This window comes from Asterias rubens, chromosome 12, assembly GCF_902459465.1.
Source record: "Asterias rubens chromosome 12, eAstRub1.3, whole genome shotgun sequence".
Classification (NCBI taxonomy): domain Eukaryota; kingdom Metazoa; phylum Echinodermata; class Asteroidea; order Forcipulatida; family Asteriidae; genus Asterias; species Asterias rubens.
Window position 1 is genome coordinate 421,600 of NC_047073.1, and position 20,289 is coordinate 441,888.

The following is a 20,289-nucleotide window of genomic DNA, read 5'->3' on the forward strand; positions in this document are numbered from 1 at the left end:
AGGGGTCTAAATCTCAAGGTGGTGGGGAGGGGAGGGCATGGACAATCTTACCTTCTTGTCAATGATCTGCATAAGGAACAGTCGCTGTCTGGGTACTAGATGAAGCCCCTGTGACCTTCCTATCAAGCTGGTCAGGGGGCTCACATCCCTGTCGCTGTATTTCTCTGATGACCCATAGCTGTTCACGTCAAGGGGTTTGAAGCGTTGATAACTTTTATGAGCTGCAATTGAAATTACAAATCAGTTATTATAAAATCTGAAAATATTAAAACATTTTTACATCAGAATATTGAATGATGAGAATGGAAGTATGAGAGTTTGAACTGAATCGAAAGACTGTGAGATAAAAAGATTATATTTACTTGATGGGTTGACCATTGATGGCCCATCTACCAGATCTTTTGGTGCAGGGCAATCTAAGCTATAACGCCATTGGTGGATGTTACGACCAATCAAGATGTAATTCTCTGATTTGCCTGGTAACAGCCTGCCTGGTCTATTTTTGCTTGTGGCTGTCTTGTCTTGCTGAAGTTTCTCTTGTGATTTACTCTCCTAGAGAAATGGAGGGGGAAGAAAATGGGTGATTATTGTAATATAAACTGCTAAGTGACTATGTTGACTTAAGTTTTTGTCAGCTCTACCTGTATAATAACTTTAGGATACACTAACATTGAAAAGAAACATCACAAACAATGTCCTCCTTTCCGCGTTGTGGCATCTTTAATTTACCTTGGGATCTACACTGCTCCACAATTGGTAAGCATCTCCCTCTTTCTTGTAGACTTTTGTGGTCAGGTCAGAGCAAATAGTCGTCAACTTGGTCAGGAATTCATTAATTACGGCATCAAGAGAAAAACGACTTGTAAGCTCTTCCGTCAGTTTCTGGACGGTTGACACATCTGTAATAACAAGTTATAACAATAACAATATGTCATATAACACATTCCACAATAACCGTATCAATGCGCTTTTAAAGATAGTGCCCTGGTCATTGGGCCAATAAACATCCCTTTAATGTTTCTCAGCTCCCTAGGGAGTATACTGCCCGAGCAACCGTAGCGCTCTAATGGCTTTTTTTATACACACTATCAACCTCTACCCTCGCAGGTACCCATTTAAGAGAAGTTTCTTGCTCAAGGACACAAGTGTCACGAACCCACACTCTGGTGACTTAATGACTTAACTCAAATAATACGCTCTTGAACCTTATGGCCCAATTACAATACATCTGCAAAAGAAATACAGGTGTAGCTGATTTATGCATTTTAGGGATAAGAGTATTTGCCGACAAAAAGTTTGAAACTAGGATCCAATTTTTACAAGGTATATTGAAATGATGGCATCTCCACCTTTTGGGGTTTTGATTTCACTGAGCCTTTAGAAACAGTGCAGCACTATAGAAGTAGATCAAAGAGCAGGATTTTTTTTAAATGGTGGGCAAAATAATGGCTTATATTTAACCCTAAGCTGACTTTTACAAGTCTGAAATCAGATAAAAGACTGAAATTTCTGATTTACCCAGGCTGTGTTCAAAGTCCATCCAGGTGTGGGCAACATCTTGAAAGAAGTGATGTAAGACGCCAATCTTTCCCTCTTCAGCCTCTCGCTGCCTCTCTCTCATAGCTTCATCTTGTCGTCTCTCTAACTCCTGGGCCTGCCAACCTGGCATGTGACTGCTATCCTTCCTCTGCTAAGCAGCAAAGTCAAATCATTAAAACAGGGCCACGGCACAATTGCATAGAGCTCATCAAGCAGAAAATATTGCTTAACAAATGTCTGAGAAACAGAAATGAGCAGGATACCACCAGTCACAAATTGTATGGTAATTTATTTGGTAAACATATTGTGGTTTGCATAATTTTGTTGTGCTTAGCTATTTTGTTGTGCTTAGCTATTTTGTTGTGCTTAAGCAGCTTTATGAAATTAGGCCCTGAAGTAGGCTTGGGCTTCAGCTATGGCTTTGGCAGCAGTTAAGGGACCCATTGCTTTCAGGAATTTCAACCTCCCCATGTTATCATTTTGTCTCATGAGAGTGGTGCTGTGCACATAGTCTCATAGAAGGCACAATATCCAATTAACCAATGCATTACTTTGAGATGGCAGCAACTACAAAGCTTTATGATATGAGAGTGAAACTACGCAGACTTATGTGGATATTGAGGTAGCATTCATCCAGAAAGGACAATAAAGTCCCCATGTCACAGATCTTTACCTTTAAGTCAGTGATAGTAAAAAAAGAAATACAAACCCTTGGACTCTTCCCCGGGGTGGAGGGGCAATAATTAAAACCAGATAAATCGAGTTTGAAATGAAGACTCTACAAACCCTTGGACTCGGGTCTTTATTTTTACTCTTGACCGGGGTGGAAGGGCCATAATTAAACCTCATAAATTGAGTTTGAAATGAAGACTCTACAAACCCTTGGACTCGGGTCTTTATTTTTACTCTTGACCGGGGTGGAAGGTTGAGATCCCGATGAGCAACCCCGATCCTCCTTCTGTTCCAGACTCAGCTGTTTGCGGATGCGGGAGGAACTCTCAATAGTGTTTGCTCCCGACGATGAGACAGAATGAGAACGCTGGAGTGAAGATGAAAAGATGTACATGGGATTTGAGGCATTGCATGGTAAGGTATCAATATATGTTGCATGGTGAGGTATCAATATATATTGCATGGTGAGGTATCAATATATATTGCATGGTAAGGTACTGTATCAATATATATTGCATGGTAAGGTATCAATATATATTGCATGGTAAGGTATCAATATATATTGCATGGTGAGGTATCAATATATATTGCATGGTAAGGTATCAATATATATTGCATGGTAAGGTATCAATATATATTGCATGGTAAGGAATCAATATATATTGCATGGTAAGGTATCAATATATATTGCATGGTGAGGTATCAATATATATTGCATGGTAAGGTATCAATATATATTGCATGGTGAGGTATCAATATATATTGCATGGTGAGGTATCAATATATATTTGGTTTGCGGTAACATCATGTGTGTGTCTACTTGCCAGGTAGAAGTAAAGTGGTCCCGGCAGATTTTCTACCTTCCGAAACGGTAGTTAAAAAGCAGGACAGCTCTTTTCAGAACTGAGAAATCTAAGAAAATCTGAAAATATACTCCGCGTTCGTAGACTACATGTATATAGCAAGACAATTCTCTTAAAAACAAAATCTACCTGGCAATGAGACACGCACATGCAGTTGGTATGAGGAATGGGTGTCGGAGTTTGGCGTGGTGTTGACTTGGCATGGTGTAGATACCATGGGTTATTAAGGATGGGGGCATTAAAGGCGTGGTTAAAACTGGAGCACCGAGATAAATTGATGTTAAAAGCATATTCCTAACAGTCGAGAACCTTTGATTTAAAGGCCTAGTTAGTCGTTATGTTCACACCCCAGTAATTTATGCAAATTGTGATTCTTTACAATTAGATTCATAGTGAAGTAAAACGCAGACTTTAAAATAACTCATTTTCACATCTTGTTTAGACCATGTAACCTGTGACATAAAATTATTAATAAAAGAGCAACAGAGCCTGGGCTCCTTATAAGATTTGAAGAAAAGCTGCACATATAACAACCTGCTCAGCTGTTATTTAAATAACTCTCGAATTTGTGTAGAAATTATGAAACAAAATATAGTTTCCCAGAGACCAGTGAAGTTACAGTATTTTGCCTCCTAGAAAGGTCCTGGAATGTACAAGGTCACTTGTTTTGTTAACAAAGGTTCTTCCATACTTCTTGTGAGTTTCATGTATCTGTTTGGAGATTGAACAAACTATGGAAGAACATTTTGATAGATTGTTTTGGGGTAAAATCAAAACCAAATGGAACATGAAATCCATTTGATATGCCATAACAAATAGAACAAAAAGGAAAAATAATTGGGGAGGAAAGTTAGAAGAAGTTGTTTAACAGTTTTAAAAAGATGACGGTAAAGGAATGGGGGGGAGATGGGGGAAATTAGTCAAGAAAAATGAGCAGATTCCTTTTTGGTTTGAAAGAAATATTAATAATGATTATTCACTGATGATGAAAGTAAAGAGCATAAATAAAACAGCGTTGTTGACAAGCTTGATGAGTATACAAGGATTAATAGTCTATATAGTATGGAGAAATCTTTTTTGTCAAGACAGTTTAAACAAATTTTATGTGAGAAATATCACATCGACGGTTGATAGAAAAATCTTTAAAATGTACGAAGCGGTTGTCGCTTTACATGCTGTAGCAAATATGAGTGCAGATGTGCGTAGCCAGACTCTCACCGAATCTCTTGCTAGTTTTGAAATAAAATTTTGAGGTATAAGGTATCAATCTTGCAAACTTTCCCTACACCTTCCAAACTTTAGACTCTTTCCCTTTTGTTTATGTCCAAAACAACACAATCAAGCCAAAAATACAAGGCAGTCCAATACCTTGTTGTTGCTAGGATAAACATGGACAAGTTTCATTTTGCATCTGAGTGACTACAATTTTATCTTTCGACATCATTTTATGAAACAGATCAAGGAATAAAAGTTCTGCAAGGTTTTTTCAATAGTTATTAATTCTACATAAATGAACAGGAAACTTAAGTTCTATGTCAGGTGTTTGCATTTACACTCTTATACACTTTTACAAGCTTGTATACGCTTGCAACCGTGGACCTCCTATTGTCCCTCTTTTGTGTCCCTTTTTTGCAACAGCCCCCATTGGTTTTGTACACGTTTTCCAACTGTGGACCTTTCCCAAACCCTGGACCCTATTGTCCTCTTTTGTTATAGGTCCCTGGTTTGAATGAGTATACCTACTATAGGAATTAAACAAGTCTATTTGTAGGTAAATATATGCCTATTCGTTGAACGAAATCTATACTCCAGTGAAACAACATAACTCTCCACACTTTCAAATTTGCTGCCGTCAAAAAAATGGCAGACTTTATCGCTTAACTGGTTCAGCACAGCTAATTCTTTTCTACATTGGTCATGTATAAACTAAATTAATTATGACAGATTTGTCAGTTTGTAATCAATGGTGAAAGGTACAATGGGAAAAAGAAATCCCTACGTCCCAACATGCTTTGGTGAAATTGACTCAAATGTTGAAGGTCAGAGGTTACTAAAGGTCAAAGGTTACCTGGTGGTGAGAGGACCAATAGGAGAAGAAAGCTGTAAAGGGGCTTTCTGGAGTGGGACCTGGTGACACACGCTGAGGATAACAGGTTTAAATACACATGGGATTTAATGATAGTCTGGTTTCTTGCCGATAATAAGTAATCAAAAAGAGCAAGTTCCTGAAAGAAAAAGTTCATGCTGATGGGTTGTTAATACCATGGTGATTGCAACACGTGTAAATGAGGTCGGTGATAGGGGGCCAAGATGCTGGGAATGCTTTAGGGAGAGGTTCGATGGGACAATGTTATAGTGTTTGGTGGAACGATTACATGAATGAAATAGCTTTTGTTAGCACATTGCTTCTGCTTATGGATGATGATTTGGGGTTGAACAAAGACAAATTGACTAGAGTGGGATTTGAGCCACTGACCTCTGCATTAACCTCTACAGCTCAGCTTGCTAGCCCTATGTTGTCTAGATTTTTCTTTATATGGTTGATGACATCATGTTTCAAGTAAAACTATTGAAATTAATGCAGTAGGCCTACATTCCGGTTGAACTTTATTTGTCTGAGCGCTCTTTATACTTAAAACCGAGTCGAGTTGAACCTGAACATGCTGAGTGAGTTAAATCAGCCAGCGAGGGTGGTTTAACACTAAACCACGCCGGTGTTATCTTTTAGCATAGGACATGTTGCATAACAGGCAACAGATTGTGAAAGAGTGCGTCTTTTGTACACGCATGTAGCGGATGTTGTTGTGGTTGGTGCAAGTTTATATTGATGATTTGTTTCCATCGTGCACAACTAACGTGATTATATCCAAGATGACCATGTTATGAACCTGGAACAAACCCAAGTAAAACAAAACTAAATCAATAAATCTACCCATCTACCCATGTTGTCTTTAGGAAAGGTGAGAAGTTTATGAAGTCAGTAAATTATTAATGAATTCTTCTTAGCTAATATCGCACCATTTCCTACAGACTCCTTAAAATTCAACTCAAAGAAATGCAACACTCTTTTCAAACGATGCTTATAAAGAATTATATCAAAGAGTTAGTATCCTACAAAACACTCAGTTACTAAAAGTGCTGAACAAACTGAATTGAAACTGGTGCAATTAGTACAAAGGTGACTTTATAAAGATTAAGGGTGGACAATGGTTAGGGGCACAGTGAGCTGAGGCATGCAAAAGACGAAGCATGCCTTTTCTTAATACCTTGAGCCATTTCGTCAAAGCAGGTGGAGAAAATGAGCCAGAGGACTGAAAGAAGTAACAAAATGTGGCAAACGAAAAATGGTTTATAATCAATTCAACTGAAAGCAAAGCAGGAAACATAAACTAACACAAAATATACAACAAGAATTACAAGTTGAAGAGAAATTTCAGAAGTGGAATGTTTCATTTTAGGAAAAACAAAAATGCTAATTGTCTATTTCGTTTTAATGTGCTTGAAAAGAAAAGAACAGTGCTATTAAAAATCTCTGGAACATAATTTTAGATTTCCTGTGATCTTTTGTTTAAAAGGAAATCTCCAGTATTTGTCTGTGAGTTTGCTTGTTTATTATAGTTAAAGAAACTAAAAAATACTTGCAGGAACAACCATGTGTAAAATCTCTTATTTGGAAGAGTATTGGCTCTGAGAAGAACCGTTGTGTGGTCTTGACGTTTGGAGCAGTATCAGAGTAAACTGCTCCAAACATTGAGAAGGGAGATCAGAGTAAACTGCTCCAAACATTGAGAAGGGAGATCAGAGTAAACTGCTCCAAACATTGAGAAGGGAGATCAGAGTAAACTGCTCCAAACATTGAGAAGGGAGATCAGAGTATAATGCTCAAAATGTTGCGACTGTACAACAGCACTTTTCAGAGCCGAAACTCCTCCCAAAAGAGATTTTACACATGGTTGTACCCTCAACGTTACTAGGTATAGTTGCTTTGTGTTTATCTTGTAGTGTGCCACGCAGAGATGGGTATGGAGAGATTTGGAACAACTTGCAATTAGAAGCCATTTTTTTTGCACACATGGTGCCAGACTGAACGTTGAGTTGTGCTCATAGAAATAGAACCTGGAGAACGCTGACCTCGACCAACCAGTGTGTCATCTGTGGGAGCGGCTTATCGCACCACGTGACATGCGTGTATGGTAAAATGATCATCACATGAGCGCACATAGATCATTTCTCCGTGTTTTCATTAGTCAATATTCATGACGCCTACTATACGGTAAAACAAATAGCTACGCGCATTGATAAAAGTGGTCTCACATTGAAATCACACACCTAATGTAGTGCTCGGCATTTTCGGGTTCTATTTCTATGGTTGTGCTGCACTTGGAACGTAAATGGCGTCCAGCAACCATGTGACCAAAGAAAACAGGTCCCTCCATGTCACAACTCTCTCCATATACAGCTCTTGCACCACGTACTGAGGGGGAAAAAACTTTCAAAACATTGGTAAAGATCAGGGCCCAATTTCAAAAATTTGCTTAGCATGAAATTTCTTCCTTGATAAAAACAAGATATATTGCTTGTTACTAGCATTCAGCTGTTGTTTGCTAATCCTGAAAATCAGGTGGAAATTTGTTTGGTAATCCTGTTTTTATCAAGGAAGAAATTTCATTCTAAGCATATGAAATTTGGGCCTTGCACACATAAAAACACTGCAAAGCTTTTACAACAAAAGATGGCAGCAAAAGCTCTTTAAGGGGGTGAGCAGTTTCTTCTTTACCTTTCCTTGGCTTTGGGACGATGAGGAATGCACTGGCGGAATATTAGCTGACTTTGGATAGTGCTAAAGTGCAGAATAAAAAAAGCAACAGACAAAAGACAAAAAAAAAAAAAAAAAAAAAAACTCTATTGATCAAATAAAATAAAATAAAATGTTTGTCCATATCAAAATTGAACCAAGTGCAATGAGTGAGCAAAGAGTAAGGTACATGTACTCTATGGAGTGAGAAATTGTATAGTGCAGTGTCAAGTTCTCTTTATAATGCAGATGCAAATATGAAAACAGGTAACATTCTCAAAATAATTGGAGCTAGACATTAAAAACATATCATAAGCCTTTGTGAGGTATGGCGGACGTGATAGGAGTGTACTGTTTGGTTTGGGTGTATACAGACAAATTTACCCAAACCTTATAGTGTTGTCGCATTGTGTCCGCCACATCTCTTTTCCTTCTGTTTAATTTTATTCGTCATTTCATGCAAGAACTTGATCTTAAAAAAAAAAATTGAAATCCTGTTTTACCCCAGTGTATGTAAGGTTTGTTGTATGTGAAATTTTGAAGGGTAAAAAAACAAAAACAATTTGAGTGAACAATTTGAGAAAAAAAAATCCCCAATCACAACATCACCCCAAAAATAAAAAATAAAAATCAGATTTTTGTTTGCACTTGAAGTATTTGGGTTTTAAATCATTCTTTGAAAAATACTTTTACAAAAAAGGAAAACAAAGCCAAACAAGATGCTTGCGAAAAGCACAAGATGCTTGCAAGAAGCACAGGCATAGATAGAAACAAACTTAATTCGCTGGTATAATAAGCAAAGCTTGCAGGAAATTTAGCTTACATACAAAATTATAATTCCAAGAAGTAAGCAGAGTATTGGTTTCAGCTTACAAGTTTCATGAAGATCTTGGCTTTCTCAATACACTACACCACAGACAGTGTTACACCACAGACAGTGTTACACCACAGACAGTGTTACACCACAGACAGTGTTAAGGTGGTTTTATCTTGGCTTTCTCAATACACTACACCACAGACAGTGTTAAGGTGGTTTTATCTTGGCTTTCTCAATACACTACACCACAGACAGTGTTAAGGTGGTTTTATCTTGGCTTTCTCAATACACTACACCACAGACAGTGTTAAGGTGGTTTTATCTTGGCTTTCTCAATACGCTACACCACAGACAGTGTTAAGGTGGTTTTATCTTGGCTTTCTCAATACACTACACCACAGACAGTGTTACACCACAGACAGTGTTAAGGTGGTTTTATCGTGGCTTTCTCAATACACTACACCACAGACAGTGTTACACCACAGACAGTGTTAAGGTGGTTTTGGGGTGTCACCATCAATTATTCTGTCATTCTTTCTTAATGGATCTTGCTGTTGATATTTGAAAGTTCTGATTGACACTTTCAATTAATTTGGTGGATTTTTGTTTTTCCAAGGGTTACGGAGAAATCTGATGGATGCAGTGGTGCATCTGAGAGGCATGAGGGACTCCAGCATCCTAAAATAGTAAACAATTGTATTTTCTTCCAAATCATTGATTGAGTTTGATGTTGTCAAAGTGTTTTCTGCCTCTTTGGATTAGTTGCTTTCTTGTTTAAGATAGGGGGATTTCCTATTATTAATGCGATGTAGTGCAGCACATAGCTATGTTAGTTTATGCTCTCTACTGACGCATAGATTTAAAATGTAGATCGGGGGGCTACCAGGTCCTGAAAGACCTGGGTCAATGGGAGATTTGGTAAGTAGTGTGTCATAACACACACAAAGTGCACAGAAACAATGAATTACGTAATTCATCAATGCTATAAGTTTTAAATTACAACCGCAATTAACAAAGAAAGTATTGGGAAACCTCCGTCACCACCACACAAATTAACCAGCTCATGGCTTCCACAGAACGCCCTCTATTGGTGGAATTGTTGCAACGTGTATGCAGTGTTGATGAGAGCGCTGCGCATGTTTTCCAAAACTCAACCAAAAGAACTTCTTACACCAAGACTTTCAATTAAGGTAAATTTATCATGCCAGAACAGTCTTTGAAGTCTAATAAAAACCTTCTCCACAAAGTAGACCCAAAAGTACGAAGATAAACCAAATCCATATGTCAAAATCGAGGAAGCACAAACCAGGCGAGAGGTAAATAGCCAATCAAACCAGGCGAGAGGTAAATAGCCAATAACTGATCAATTTTATTGCCTTTCACCAACTCTTGTAACCAATCTTTACTCTAAAACTAAATTGATTCAAAACGATAGTTGTGTAATAACGCCAACATATGAAGGGCTCCCTCTGCTGACCAAAGTCTGCTCTACCTACTTTTGGGTGGAAGTGTTAAAGCGCAATGGTTAAACGAGGCATAGCGTCTTGAGGAAAAGCATTGAGCAAGCTTTGACATTGCTATTGTTTGATTTATTTCAGCTAAACCCTGTTTAGTTAATGATGATTTGTCAAATTTGTTCAAATGACAGCAACCAAACTCTTGAGGACGCTTTCTTCCTTTGCTAACAGTTGGTTCTTTGTGTATGAAAACCTTGCAATGCAGGGAATTTGATAACTTGTTGATGTAATCTCTTTGGCTTTAAGTCAAGGGCATCCATATTTACTAAACCTTGTCCTTGTAGGCCTGGAAGAACATGGGGGATGTCATCCATGGTCGCCCCAGTCTTTGTGCCCCTTAACCAAATTCACATAGACTTTAACATCTTCTAGTGGAAGTGCCCTATGCAAAATGAAAATGGCCTTGCCCTCTCAAAGATGAAATTCCAGGCCTGCCCTTGTTAGGAGCCACATTCTTGCAAAAGTCTTAAACCTAAACTTCAATTAGTTGCATTCACACTGTGTGCATTGGGGCCAATTTCATGGAACTGTTTAACACAGAAATCTGAATTGTATGGGACATACATTGTAGAGCCACAGAATTGTTTTTTTTCCAGGACATGAAAGCAAATTCTACATTTTGTAAAACGTTGTGAGAGCAGAATCCAATGTGTTACTGGTACATGTGGGCACAGAATTCTAAGATTTCCCAATACATGTTAGCACAGAATTCTGCATTTTATGGTAGCACAGTAGGCACAGAATCAAATGTTTGACTGTGACAGGCAGGCATTCTGTATGGGGCGCTGTAAGAACATAACTCTGTGGCTAAGTCGAGCTGAAATAATTGGCCCTAGTTGTCAATCATAGTAGACCAATGATAGAACACGAGAGACGTGTCAGAGCTTGCTCAATAATGTTGTAGCAATGAAGCAGATGCATGCTGTCAGGCAGACTGAACACCCGTTTCAGACCAGTGCTTTAGAGTTATGCCAAACCAAATAGATTAGGAGTGACTCTAGGTCGACCCAAATATACTTTGGTTTCAGACAGGCGAACTTAACATAACATTTACTTTGGCTCGGCTGACAAGATCGACCTCTGAAACCAAGACGCTCCAAAGTCAACAGTCAATCTTTCAATTTCAAGCGCGTCCAGTTGCTGTTAACTGTTTCTGACGTCAAACTTTTCATGAACAAATTCAGAATTTGGTTCGGCGTGACTCTGGAGGACCTGTCTGACTGAAACGGGTGTAAAACGATCAAACTGCGATAAAAAAAAACAAGTCAACAAATTTTCCTTGACATGCCCCCAATACAGACAACTACAGAGTGTTGTAAGAATTTATGCCCCCAATACAGACAACTACAGAGTGGTGTAAGAATTTATGCCCCCAATACAGGCAACTACAGAGTGTTGTAAGAATTTATGCCCCCAATACAGGCAACTACAGAGTGTTGTAAGAATTTATGCCCCCAATACAGGCAACTACAGAGTGGTGTAAGAATTTATGCCCCCAATACAGACAACTACAGAGTGTTGTAAGAATTTATGCCCCCAATACAGGCAACTACAGAGTGGTGTAAGAATTTATGCCCCCAATACAGGCAACTACAGAGTGGTGTAAGAATTTATGCCCCCAATACAGGCAACTACAGAGTGTTGTAAGAATTTATGCCCCCAATACAGACAACTACAGAGTGTTGTAAGAATTTATGCCCCCAATACAGGCAACTACAGAGTGTTGTAAGAATTTATGCCCCCAATACAGGCAACTACAGAGTGTTGTAAGAATTTATGCCCCCAATACAGACAACTACAGAGTGTTGTAAGAATTTATGCCCCCAATACAGGCAACTACAGAGTGTTGTAAGAATTTATGCCCCCAATACAGGCAACTACAGAGTGTTGTAAGAATGTATGCCCCCAATACAGGCAACTACAGAGTGGTGTAAGAATTTATGCCCCCAATACAGGCAACTACAGAGTGTTGTAAGAATTTATGCCCCCAATACAGACAACTACAGAGTGTTGTAAGAATTTATGCCCCCAATACAGACAACTACAGAGTGTTGTAAGAATTTATGCCCCCAATACAGGCAACTACAGAGTGTTGTAAGAATTTATGCCCCCAATACAGACAACTACAGAGTGGTGTAAGAATTTATGCCCCCAATACAGGCAACTACAGAGTGTTGTAAGAATTTAGTCAACGAAACCAGGCTTTTGCATTTGCTCGGTAATTGCAGTAAGTTGAGCAGACCTATATCAAAATTGAATTGACTTTATTAAAATCTTCTGCCTCTAGGTACCGCGCAATATCCGAGGTCTAGCTGGTAGGATTTGCAAAAGTTGCGAATCCCACCGAGTAATATGCCTGTGATTTCTTTCACAGAGCTCGTGCAAATACTGAGTATACAGTGCTAACATACGGTGGTGTTGGGTAATACCAATATGTATATTCCTTATCCCTAATGCAAATTTCCATCTATTAAGATCATTAAAAAGAGTCTGTCATGACAGATATTCTTTGATCGCAGTTTGATCTTGTGTAACTGATAATGTCCCTTAAGTTCCAGAAGTCCCCCTTCACTAAAATTGCATTTTCTTGACAGAATTTTGTCCCCAATAATTTGATTAACCCCCCAAAAATTGGTTTCTCCATATGTTCATTATAATTGTTGTAACTCATGTATAATCAAAAAAAATTTTTGTTATCAGCTTCAGAAAATGCAAATTTGGTTATTCCCTCTGATCGAGCAATGTGGTTTTAGTACAAGGCTTGGGATGCGTTAGAGTTTGGAGGCAAACCTTTTGCATACGTCTCATGAAATGTCTAATGTCGCTAGCAAAGAACATGGGAGCTTCTCCCATAGACAAGGACCTCTGTGGTTGGAGGAAGGAAACAAGTAAGGTCAAAACAAGTCAGTCCAAATATTAATAATAATAATACTTGGTTCTTATACATGTTATAAAGCACTTTATCACACCCCTAAGGGGCGTATCAAAGCGCATAGTATTTTTTCCTGCAAGGTATTTGGAGCTACTATTTGAAATATGAGACCCACAGCTTAATGGTTTTCAAGGTGCTGTCGAGCATTATTCAGTCAATCAAACCAAGAACACCTGGGCGAACCCATTCTCTTTTCCATTAGTGCACTGGGTTCTTTTACATGCATTACACACACACAGCTTTACGTCCCATCCGAAGAACGAAGCAATGGTTTAGTGTCATGCTTAAGGACATAAGAGTCAAGACTTGGACTCGAACCCACACTCTGCTGAATAGAAACACCAGAGTTTGAATTTCTGTGTTCTTAACCGCTCGGCCACGACACTTTCAAATATTGCCACCAAAACATACATTGAATGTAGTTTTAGTTTGCTGGACCATATTTTACGGAACAATCTCCCTCTACACATCAAACAAGCAACCACCATCTCACGTTTCAAGAAGCTTTTCAGAATATTCCTTTCCAATTCATTGAATATTACTTTTGTTTTTCCGAATGCTTACAGACTTTCTTCTGGACTGGAGGTGTTAGGCGTTATTATCTACAGCTGTCAAATCTCCTAATGGATCAAAAATGATGTTAAGCAATGAATAAACTAAGCAGTTTTTTTGCGTCTAGTGCTTCATAAATTGATACAAAAGACAATTGGTAATTGGGATTTTCAAGGCAAATTGAAAGGGATGGACTTGAGCATTTTATGACCCAAGCAATCATTTAGTATAACATTCAGCATCTTTAAGCAGCTTGATCTCTACATAAAGAGAATCTAAAAACTTCACAGCAGATAAAACTACAAATAAACAACTAGCGGTCAATGTGACTGAATTACCTTGATGCTGACTGGTGATGATTGGTCTTTGTCCCTCTTCTCTTCGCTTGAATCCCTAAAGAGTTGTCTGACTCCCTTGGAAGGGACAATGTCCATTGGGTTATTCCCATTCCCTGTGACAAGTAAATACATCAAAATCATCCAATGTTACAAGAGAATTGGGCCCAATTTAATAATATTAATTATAATTATCTTTTTTATACCACGCTTTTCACACCCAAACGGCTTCTTGAAGCGCTTCAACATCATTACCCTGGTCCCTGGGCCTTAAATTCATTCCTGAAACCATCTCAGCTCCCTAGGGAGTATACAGCCTGTGCAACATATATTGAAACCATCTCAGCTCCCTAGGGAGTATACAGCCTGTGCAACATATATTGAAACCATCTCAGCTCCCTAGGGAGTATACAGCCTGTGCAACATATATTGCGCTACTCGGCTAAATCAATCACAAGAACCATCTCTGCCCTCACAGGTACCCATTGAGGTTCACAAAGATGGCTCACGAATGGCTCACGAACATCTGCTTATTTGCTGAGCAGTTCTAGAAACATGGCGCATACATGGACAAAGTAATGTTGGTTCTAAGGGTCATGTCACACAAGGCAATTTACAGGCAACCAGTTTCAGGCAATCTCCAAGAAGAGAGTCCATTCACATTTGAATTTTCACATATTATTCGTGGGATTGTAAGACATGAAAATGACTCATATGCTACCAAAGTGGTCCTGTAGCATGAACTGCAGTTGGTTGCCTCAAAGTTGCCTGTAAAAAGTGCCTTGTGCGACAAGGCCCTGTGAGCCCTGGTTGGAAAACTTACTCTCTACACCCTTAAACGGAGATGCAAATGGGGTGAGGCCTTGGATGCAATCCTGGGAGACCACACCCATGGGTGCGGTCAGGATCCTATACTCCATCATCACATCACAAAGGGAGTGTTGTACTGCCCTCATGAGGCGGTTTGTCAGGTGCGGAAGATCCACGTTACCTCGTTGCCAGATGAGGAATTGAATCAGAGCTGTGGGCCCTACAGAAATTACAAAATAATAATAATAACTGGATTTTATATTGACCCAATTCACCTGAAGTTATCACTAAAACAATTTTGGATGCTCCCTTTTGGTTGGCAATGTCACTGTGTGTTATTTAGTGAAGTGCGCATTTTAGGCAATGCGGCGTTTACACATAGAAATATTGACCACCAAAATGGTGAGCATGGCACAGTCGCCATATGTGAGGTGCGTGCAATATGTGAGGTGCGTGCAATATGTGAGGTGCGTGTTGGGAAAAAGAACAGGAAATCTGGATTAGAATGGAAAAGACAGACACTAAACAAAACTTTGGTAAAAAGTCTATAAAGGAAAATGAGAAAGTACTAGTAGAAGATATACATTTTTGTTGGTAAAAAGAGCAGGAAAGAAATGGACAACCCTTCACCATGGTTGGAATCTTACCTGGTTTCTTAGGTGACTCAAGATTTGCATAATACCTCTCAGTGTGTGTGAGGGCGACAAACTCTCCGGTGTCTAGATGATTAATATGAGCCATTGGAGAAGGTCTTGGGCAGCTGAGTATGGTGACTGGGTTACCACGGCCATCCACTAAACCCATAGAAATACAGGCAAGACCAATCCCTGTAAGAAATAACAGAAAACACTGAACACAGAACACTGAACATAGAACCCCTGTTAAGGACTGTCCTTAAAGGGTCCGTTGCCTTGGAACGGTCGTTGCCTTGGAACGGTCGTTGCCTTGGATCGGTCCAGTTGATCCATGAAAAGCGTTTGAAACTGTTTGTTATGAAATGCATACGGTTAGAAAGATGTTTTAAAAGTACAATATAATTTGATCCACACAAATATGCGTAGAAATTGCATAGTTTTCTTTATACGTCGTGAACTATTACAGCACGCCATTCAGTGGAGTCAAGTTTTTGCCTCCATAAAATGGCCGACCGTGTTACTTCGCAAAGTAAAAGAAAACCAACGCAATTTCAAGGAATACTTGTGTGGATCATTATATTCTACTTATAAAACATCTTTCTAACCAAATGCATTTCATAACAAATGGTTTCAAATGCTTTTCATGGACCAACTCGACCGATCCAAGGCAATGTGTTCCTTTAATGTTGACTGGGAACAGCGATCGACAAACGCAGAGCTGTATGAAGACTTGCCTAGATTGAGTGATAAGATCAGAGAACGATGAATGAAATGTGCTTGGCACTGTAATAGGAGCAAGGAGTCTGCATCAAAACTCATTTACTGGGAACCAAAACATGGACGCAGGAAACGTGGTAGAACAAAATTTACCAACTTACATGTAGATGCTTTGAAGAAAGACAGCGGACTGGAGACAGCAGAGCTATGGATAGCATTGCAGGACAGAACCCTACAGAGAGCCATCATAGTTCGAGAACACCACCCCAAATAAACTAAAACTTGAAGGCTTATTTTGAAATATCAAAGAATTATTTCTTTGTTAATGTTTCAGTCTTGTTTACCTGTGCGTCCTGCCCTCTGGTGACGGTTGTACAGATAAACTTCGTTATCCGGGAGCTCAATCCCTTTGTCTCTCTCGGTACCAGCCACAGTACGGTCTTGGAAATGATCTTCCGATCTGTTGCTGCTGTACTTGGGCGTGTGGAGAAACTGCCTGAGATTCTGACCGAGATAGAAGGCTAGAGAGTAGAGATGTTGCATGGCTGACTGTGGAATCTTGAAGTGTACAGTCTCTGTAGGGGGCTTCAATGGAGGCTGAATGAACTAATGAAAGACAACAACAAGAAAAAGAGGGAATCAAAAAACAGAAGATGGCGAGATGAACTAAAAACATAGGAGCATTGCTTGGCAACAGACAGCTCATATCATAATTTCATAGAGGTGCTTAAGCACAAAATCTAGCTAAGCACAAACACAACAAAATTATGCTTACCACAATAAGGTGGTAAGCCAAAATACCATGTTACTTGTGCAATTTGTCACTGGTATCCTGCTCTTTTTTGCTTAGCAGAAACTTTTTAAGCAATTTTTTTTCAGCTTAAGCGCCTCTATGAAATTTGGCTCAGGTGGGATATAACTGCCACAAGGGGATATAACTGCAAAGCTGGCAACAGCCAATCTCTGTCATACAAACTTTGATTTAACATCTATGATTATGAACTGCACAAATCAAGAAATTGTGATTCGGTAATTAGACAAAATATTTCTTCTAGTCATTGTCAAATCAGGGGTTAGCTTTGATAGGATTCAAACCAACAAGTTTGTGATTGCAAGTCCTGCAGGCTAACCACTGGACCACAGTGAAGACAATACTTATTGTAGTCATTGTGCAATCAGCGGTTAGCCTAGTAGGATTGGAACCCTAGTACGATAACAAGTCCTGCAGTCTAACCACTGGACCACAGTGAAGACAATACTTATTGTAGTCATTGTGCAATCAGCGGTTAGCCTAGTAGGATTGGAACCCTAGTAGGATAACAAGTCCTGCAGTCTAACCACTGGACCACAGTGAAGACAATACTTATTGTAGTCATTGTGCAATCAGCGGTTAGCCTAGTAGGATTGGAACCCTACTAGGATAACAAGTCCTGCAGTCTAACCACTGGACCACAGTGAAGACAATACTTATTGTAGTCATTGTGCAATCAGCGGTTAGCCTAGTAGGATTGGAACCCTAGTACGATAACAAGTCCTGCAGTCTAACCACTGGACCACAGTGAAGACAATACTTATTGTAGTCATTGTGCAATCAGCGGTTAGCCTAGTAGGATTGGAACCCTAGTACGATAACAAGTCCTGCAGTCTAACCACTGGACCACAGTGAAGACAATACTTATTGTAGTCATTGTGCAATCAGCGGTTAGCCTAGTAGGATTGGAACCCTACTAGGATAACAAGTCCTGCAGTCTAACCACTGGACCACAGTGAAGACAATACTTATTGTAGTCATTGTGCAATCAGCGGTTAGCCTAGTAGGATTGGAACCCTAGTACGATAACAAGTCCTGCAGTCTAACCACTGGACCACAGTGAAGACAATACTTATTGTAGTCATTGTGCAATCAGCGGTTAGCCTAGTAGGATTGGAACCCTAGTACGATAACAAGTCCTGCAGTCTAACCACTGGACCACAGTGAAGACAATACTTATTGTAGTCATTGTGCAATCAGCGGTTAGCCTAGTAGGATTGGAACCCTAGTACGATAACAAGTCCTGCAGGCTAACCACTGGACCACAGTGAAGACAATACTTATTGTAGTCATTGTGCAATCAGCGGTTAGCCTAGTAGGATTGGAACCCTAGTAGGATAACAAGTCCTGCAGGCTAACCACTGGACCACAGTGAAGACAATACTTATTGTAGTCATTGTGCAATCAGCGGTTAGCCTAGTAGGATTGGAACCCTAGTACGATAACAAGTCCTGCAGTCTAACCACTGGACCACAGTGAAGACAATACTTATTGTAGTCATTGTGCAATCAGCGGTTAGCCTAGTAGGATTGGAACCCTAGTACGATAACAAGTCCTGCAGTCTAACCACTGGACCACAGTGAAGACAATACTTATTGTAGTCATTGTGCAATCAGCGGTTAGCCTAGTAGGATTGGAACCCTAGTACGATAACAAGTCCTGCAGTCTAACCACTGGACCACAGTGAAGACAATACTTATTGTAGTCATTGTGCAATCAGCGGTTAGCCTAGTAGGATTGGAACCCTAGTACGATAACAAGTCCTGCAGTCTAACCACTGGACCACAGTGAAGACAATACTTATTGTAGTCATTGTGCAATCAGCGGTTAGCCTAGTAGGATTGGAACCCTAGTACGATAACAAGTCCTGCAGTCTAACCACTGGACCACAGTGAAGACAATACTTATTGTAGTCATTGTGCAATCAGCGGTTAGCCTAGTAGGATTGGAACCCTAGTACGATAACAAGTCCTGCAGTCTAACCACTGGACCACAGTGAAGACAATACTTATTGTAGTCATTGTGCAATCAGCGGTTAGCCTAGTAGGATTGGAACCCTAGTACGATAACAAGTCCTGCAGGCTAACCACTGGACCACAGTGAAGACAATACTTATTGTAGTCATTGTGCAATCAGCGGTTAGCCTAGTAGGATTGGAACCCTAGTACGATAACAAGTCCTGCAGTCTAACCACTGGACCACAGTGAAGACAATACTTATTGTAGTCATTGTGCAATCAGCGGTTAGCCTAGTAGGATTGGAACCCTACTAGGATAACAAGTCCTGCAGGCTAACCTGGTAACCTACCTGTACATCACTTGGTGTTAGCTTACACATTGGATTCCTATTCAGCATGAGTGTAATAGCATCAAGAGTAGACTCAGCGAGTCGGTTGGTGAGTAACTTCACTAAGTCTTCTCTGACCTCCAGCCCAGGAGGATCTACACCATGAACCTCTAGCTTGATGGTGTGCTCAGTCCGCCCTGGTCCAGTTGCTCTAGACAGGGTAGACATTGTATCGATACCAGAGTCTGCGACACTGTATCGTCTTGGATCGGGAGAGTGACTCTGAGTTTAACACGAAGAACAAAATACACACAAATCTAGAAGCTTTTGTAGTTTTTGTAAACAAAATAATTGAAAAGAGTTAATTCAGTGAATTAAAAAAAAACCAATAAAATATTACAAATGTATTTGGCCTTAGTTTCTTAAGTTGTATCTCTTTGAAGCGCCTTGAGTATCTTTAAGGCGAACTTAGGCAGTGTATAAGTTTACTTCATTATTATATGGGATTTGAGGCATTGCTGGTAAGGTATCAATGTGTATTTGGTTTGCGGTAACTATCTGTCAAGTAGACATAGACATGGCGTTACTGCAAACCAAATGTATATTATTTTTATTATTACTTCTACATAATTTGAGGCATTGCATGTTGAGGTATCAATATTTATTTGGTTTGTGGTAACACCATGAGTGTATCTCCTGACGATGACTAGAGCAAGCTAGTCAAAAAACTGTGAGACCAATTTAAGAACTCACCTCGTAGTGCAGTTAATAACGATCCTATAAGCTTTAGTAGTACATGTAGTCCCAGCCAATTTTCTATACCTTCCACCAAGTAGTAGTTATAGATCACGATCATCTGAGGGTCGTTTTAAACGTGCTTATAAAAGAGCTCTCCTCTCCCAGTATTTGACATAGTTTGCCTTCTCACTCTCATTTTACTTTTGCTTAGTTGTCAGCAAACCTTTTTTTATTATTACTCAATTTCGTATTATTATTATTAATATTATT

General features: G+C 39.5%; 1 protein-coding gene across 1 annotated transcript in view; it reads right to left on the reverse strand.

Annotated features, from left to right (window-relative positions):
- Positions 1 to 6: 6 nt before the first annotated feature.
- The window catches only part of LOC117297664 (KICSTOR complex protein SZT2-like), a 67,722-nt gene continuing 47,439 nt past the window's right edge, over positions 7 to 20,289 (reverse strand). Inside the window, exons 41-52 of the mRNA XM_033780811.1 lie at positions 19,303 to 19,563; positions 16,529 to 16,790; positions 15,480 to 15,659; positions 14,846 to 15,052; positions 14,026 to 14,138; positions 7,852 to 7,914; positions 6,341 to 6,385; positions 2,420 to 2,578; positions 1,519 to 1,687; positions 730 to 899; positions 363 to 552; positions 7 to 221 (exon numbers count right to left, since the gene is read on the reverse strand). Coding sequence (XP_033636702.1) covers positions 7 to 221; positions 363 to 552; positions 730 to 899; positions 1,519 to 1,687; positions 2,420 to 2,578; positions 6,341 to 6,385; positions 7,852 to 7,914; positions 14,026 to 14,138; positions 14,846 to 15,052; positions 15,480 to 15,659; positions 16,529 to 16,790; positions 19,303 to 19,563 — 2,034 coding nt within the window. The remainder of the gene's footprint in view (positions 222 to 362; positions 553 to 729; positions 900 to 1,518; positions 1,688 to 2,419; positions 2,579 to 6,340; positions 6,386 to 7,851; positions 7,915 to 14,025; positions 14,139 to 14,845; positions 15,053 to 15,479; positions 15,660 to 16,528; positions 16,791 to 19,302; positions 19,564 to 20,289) is intronic.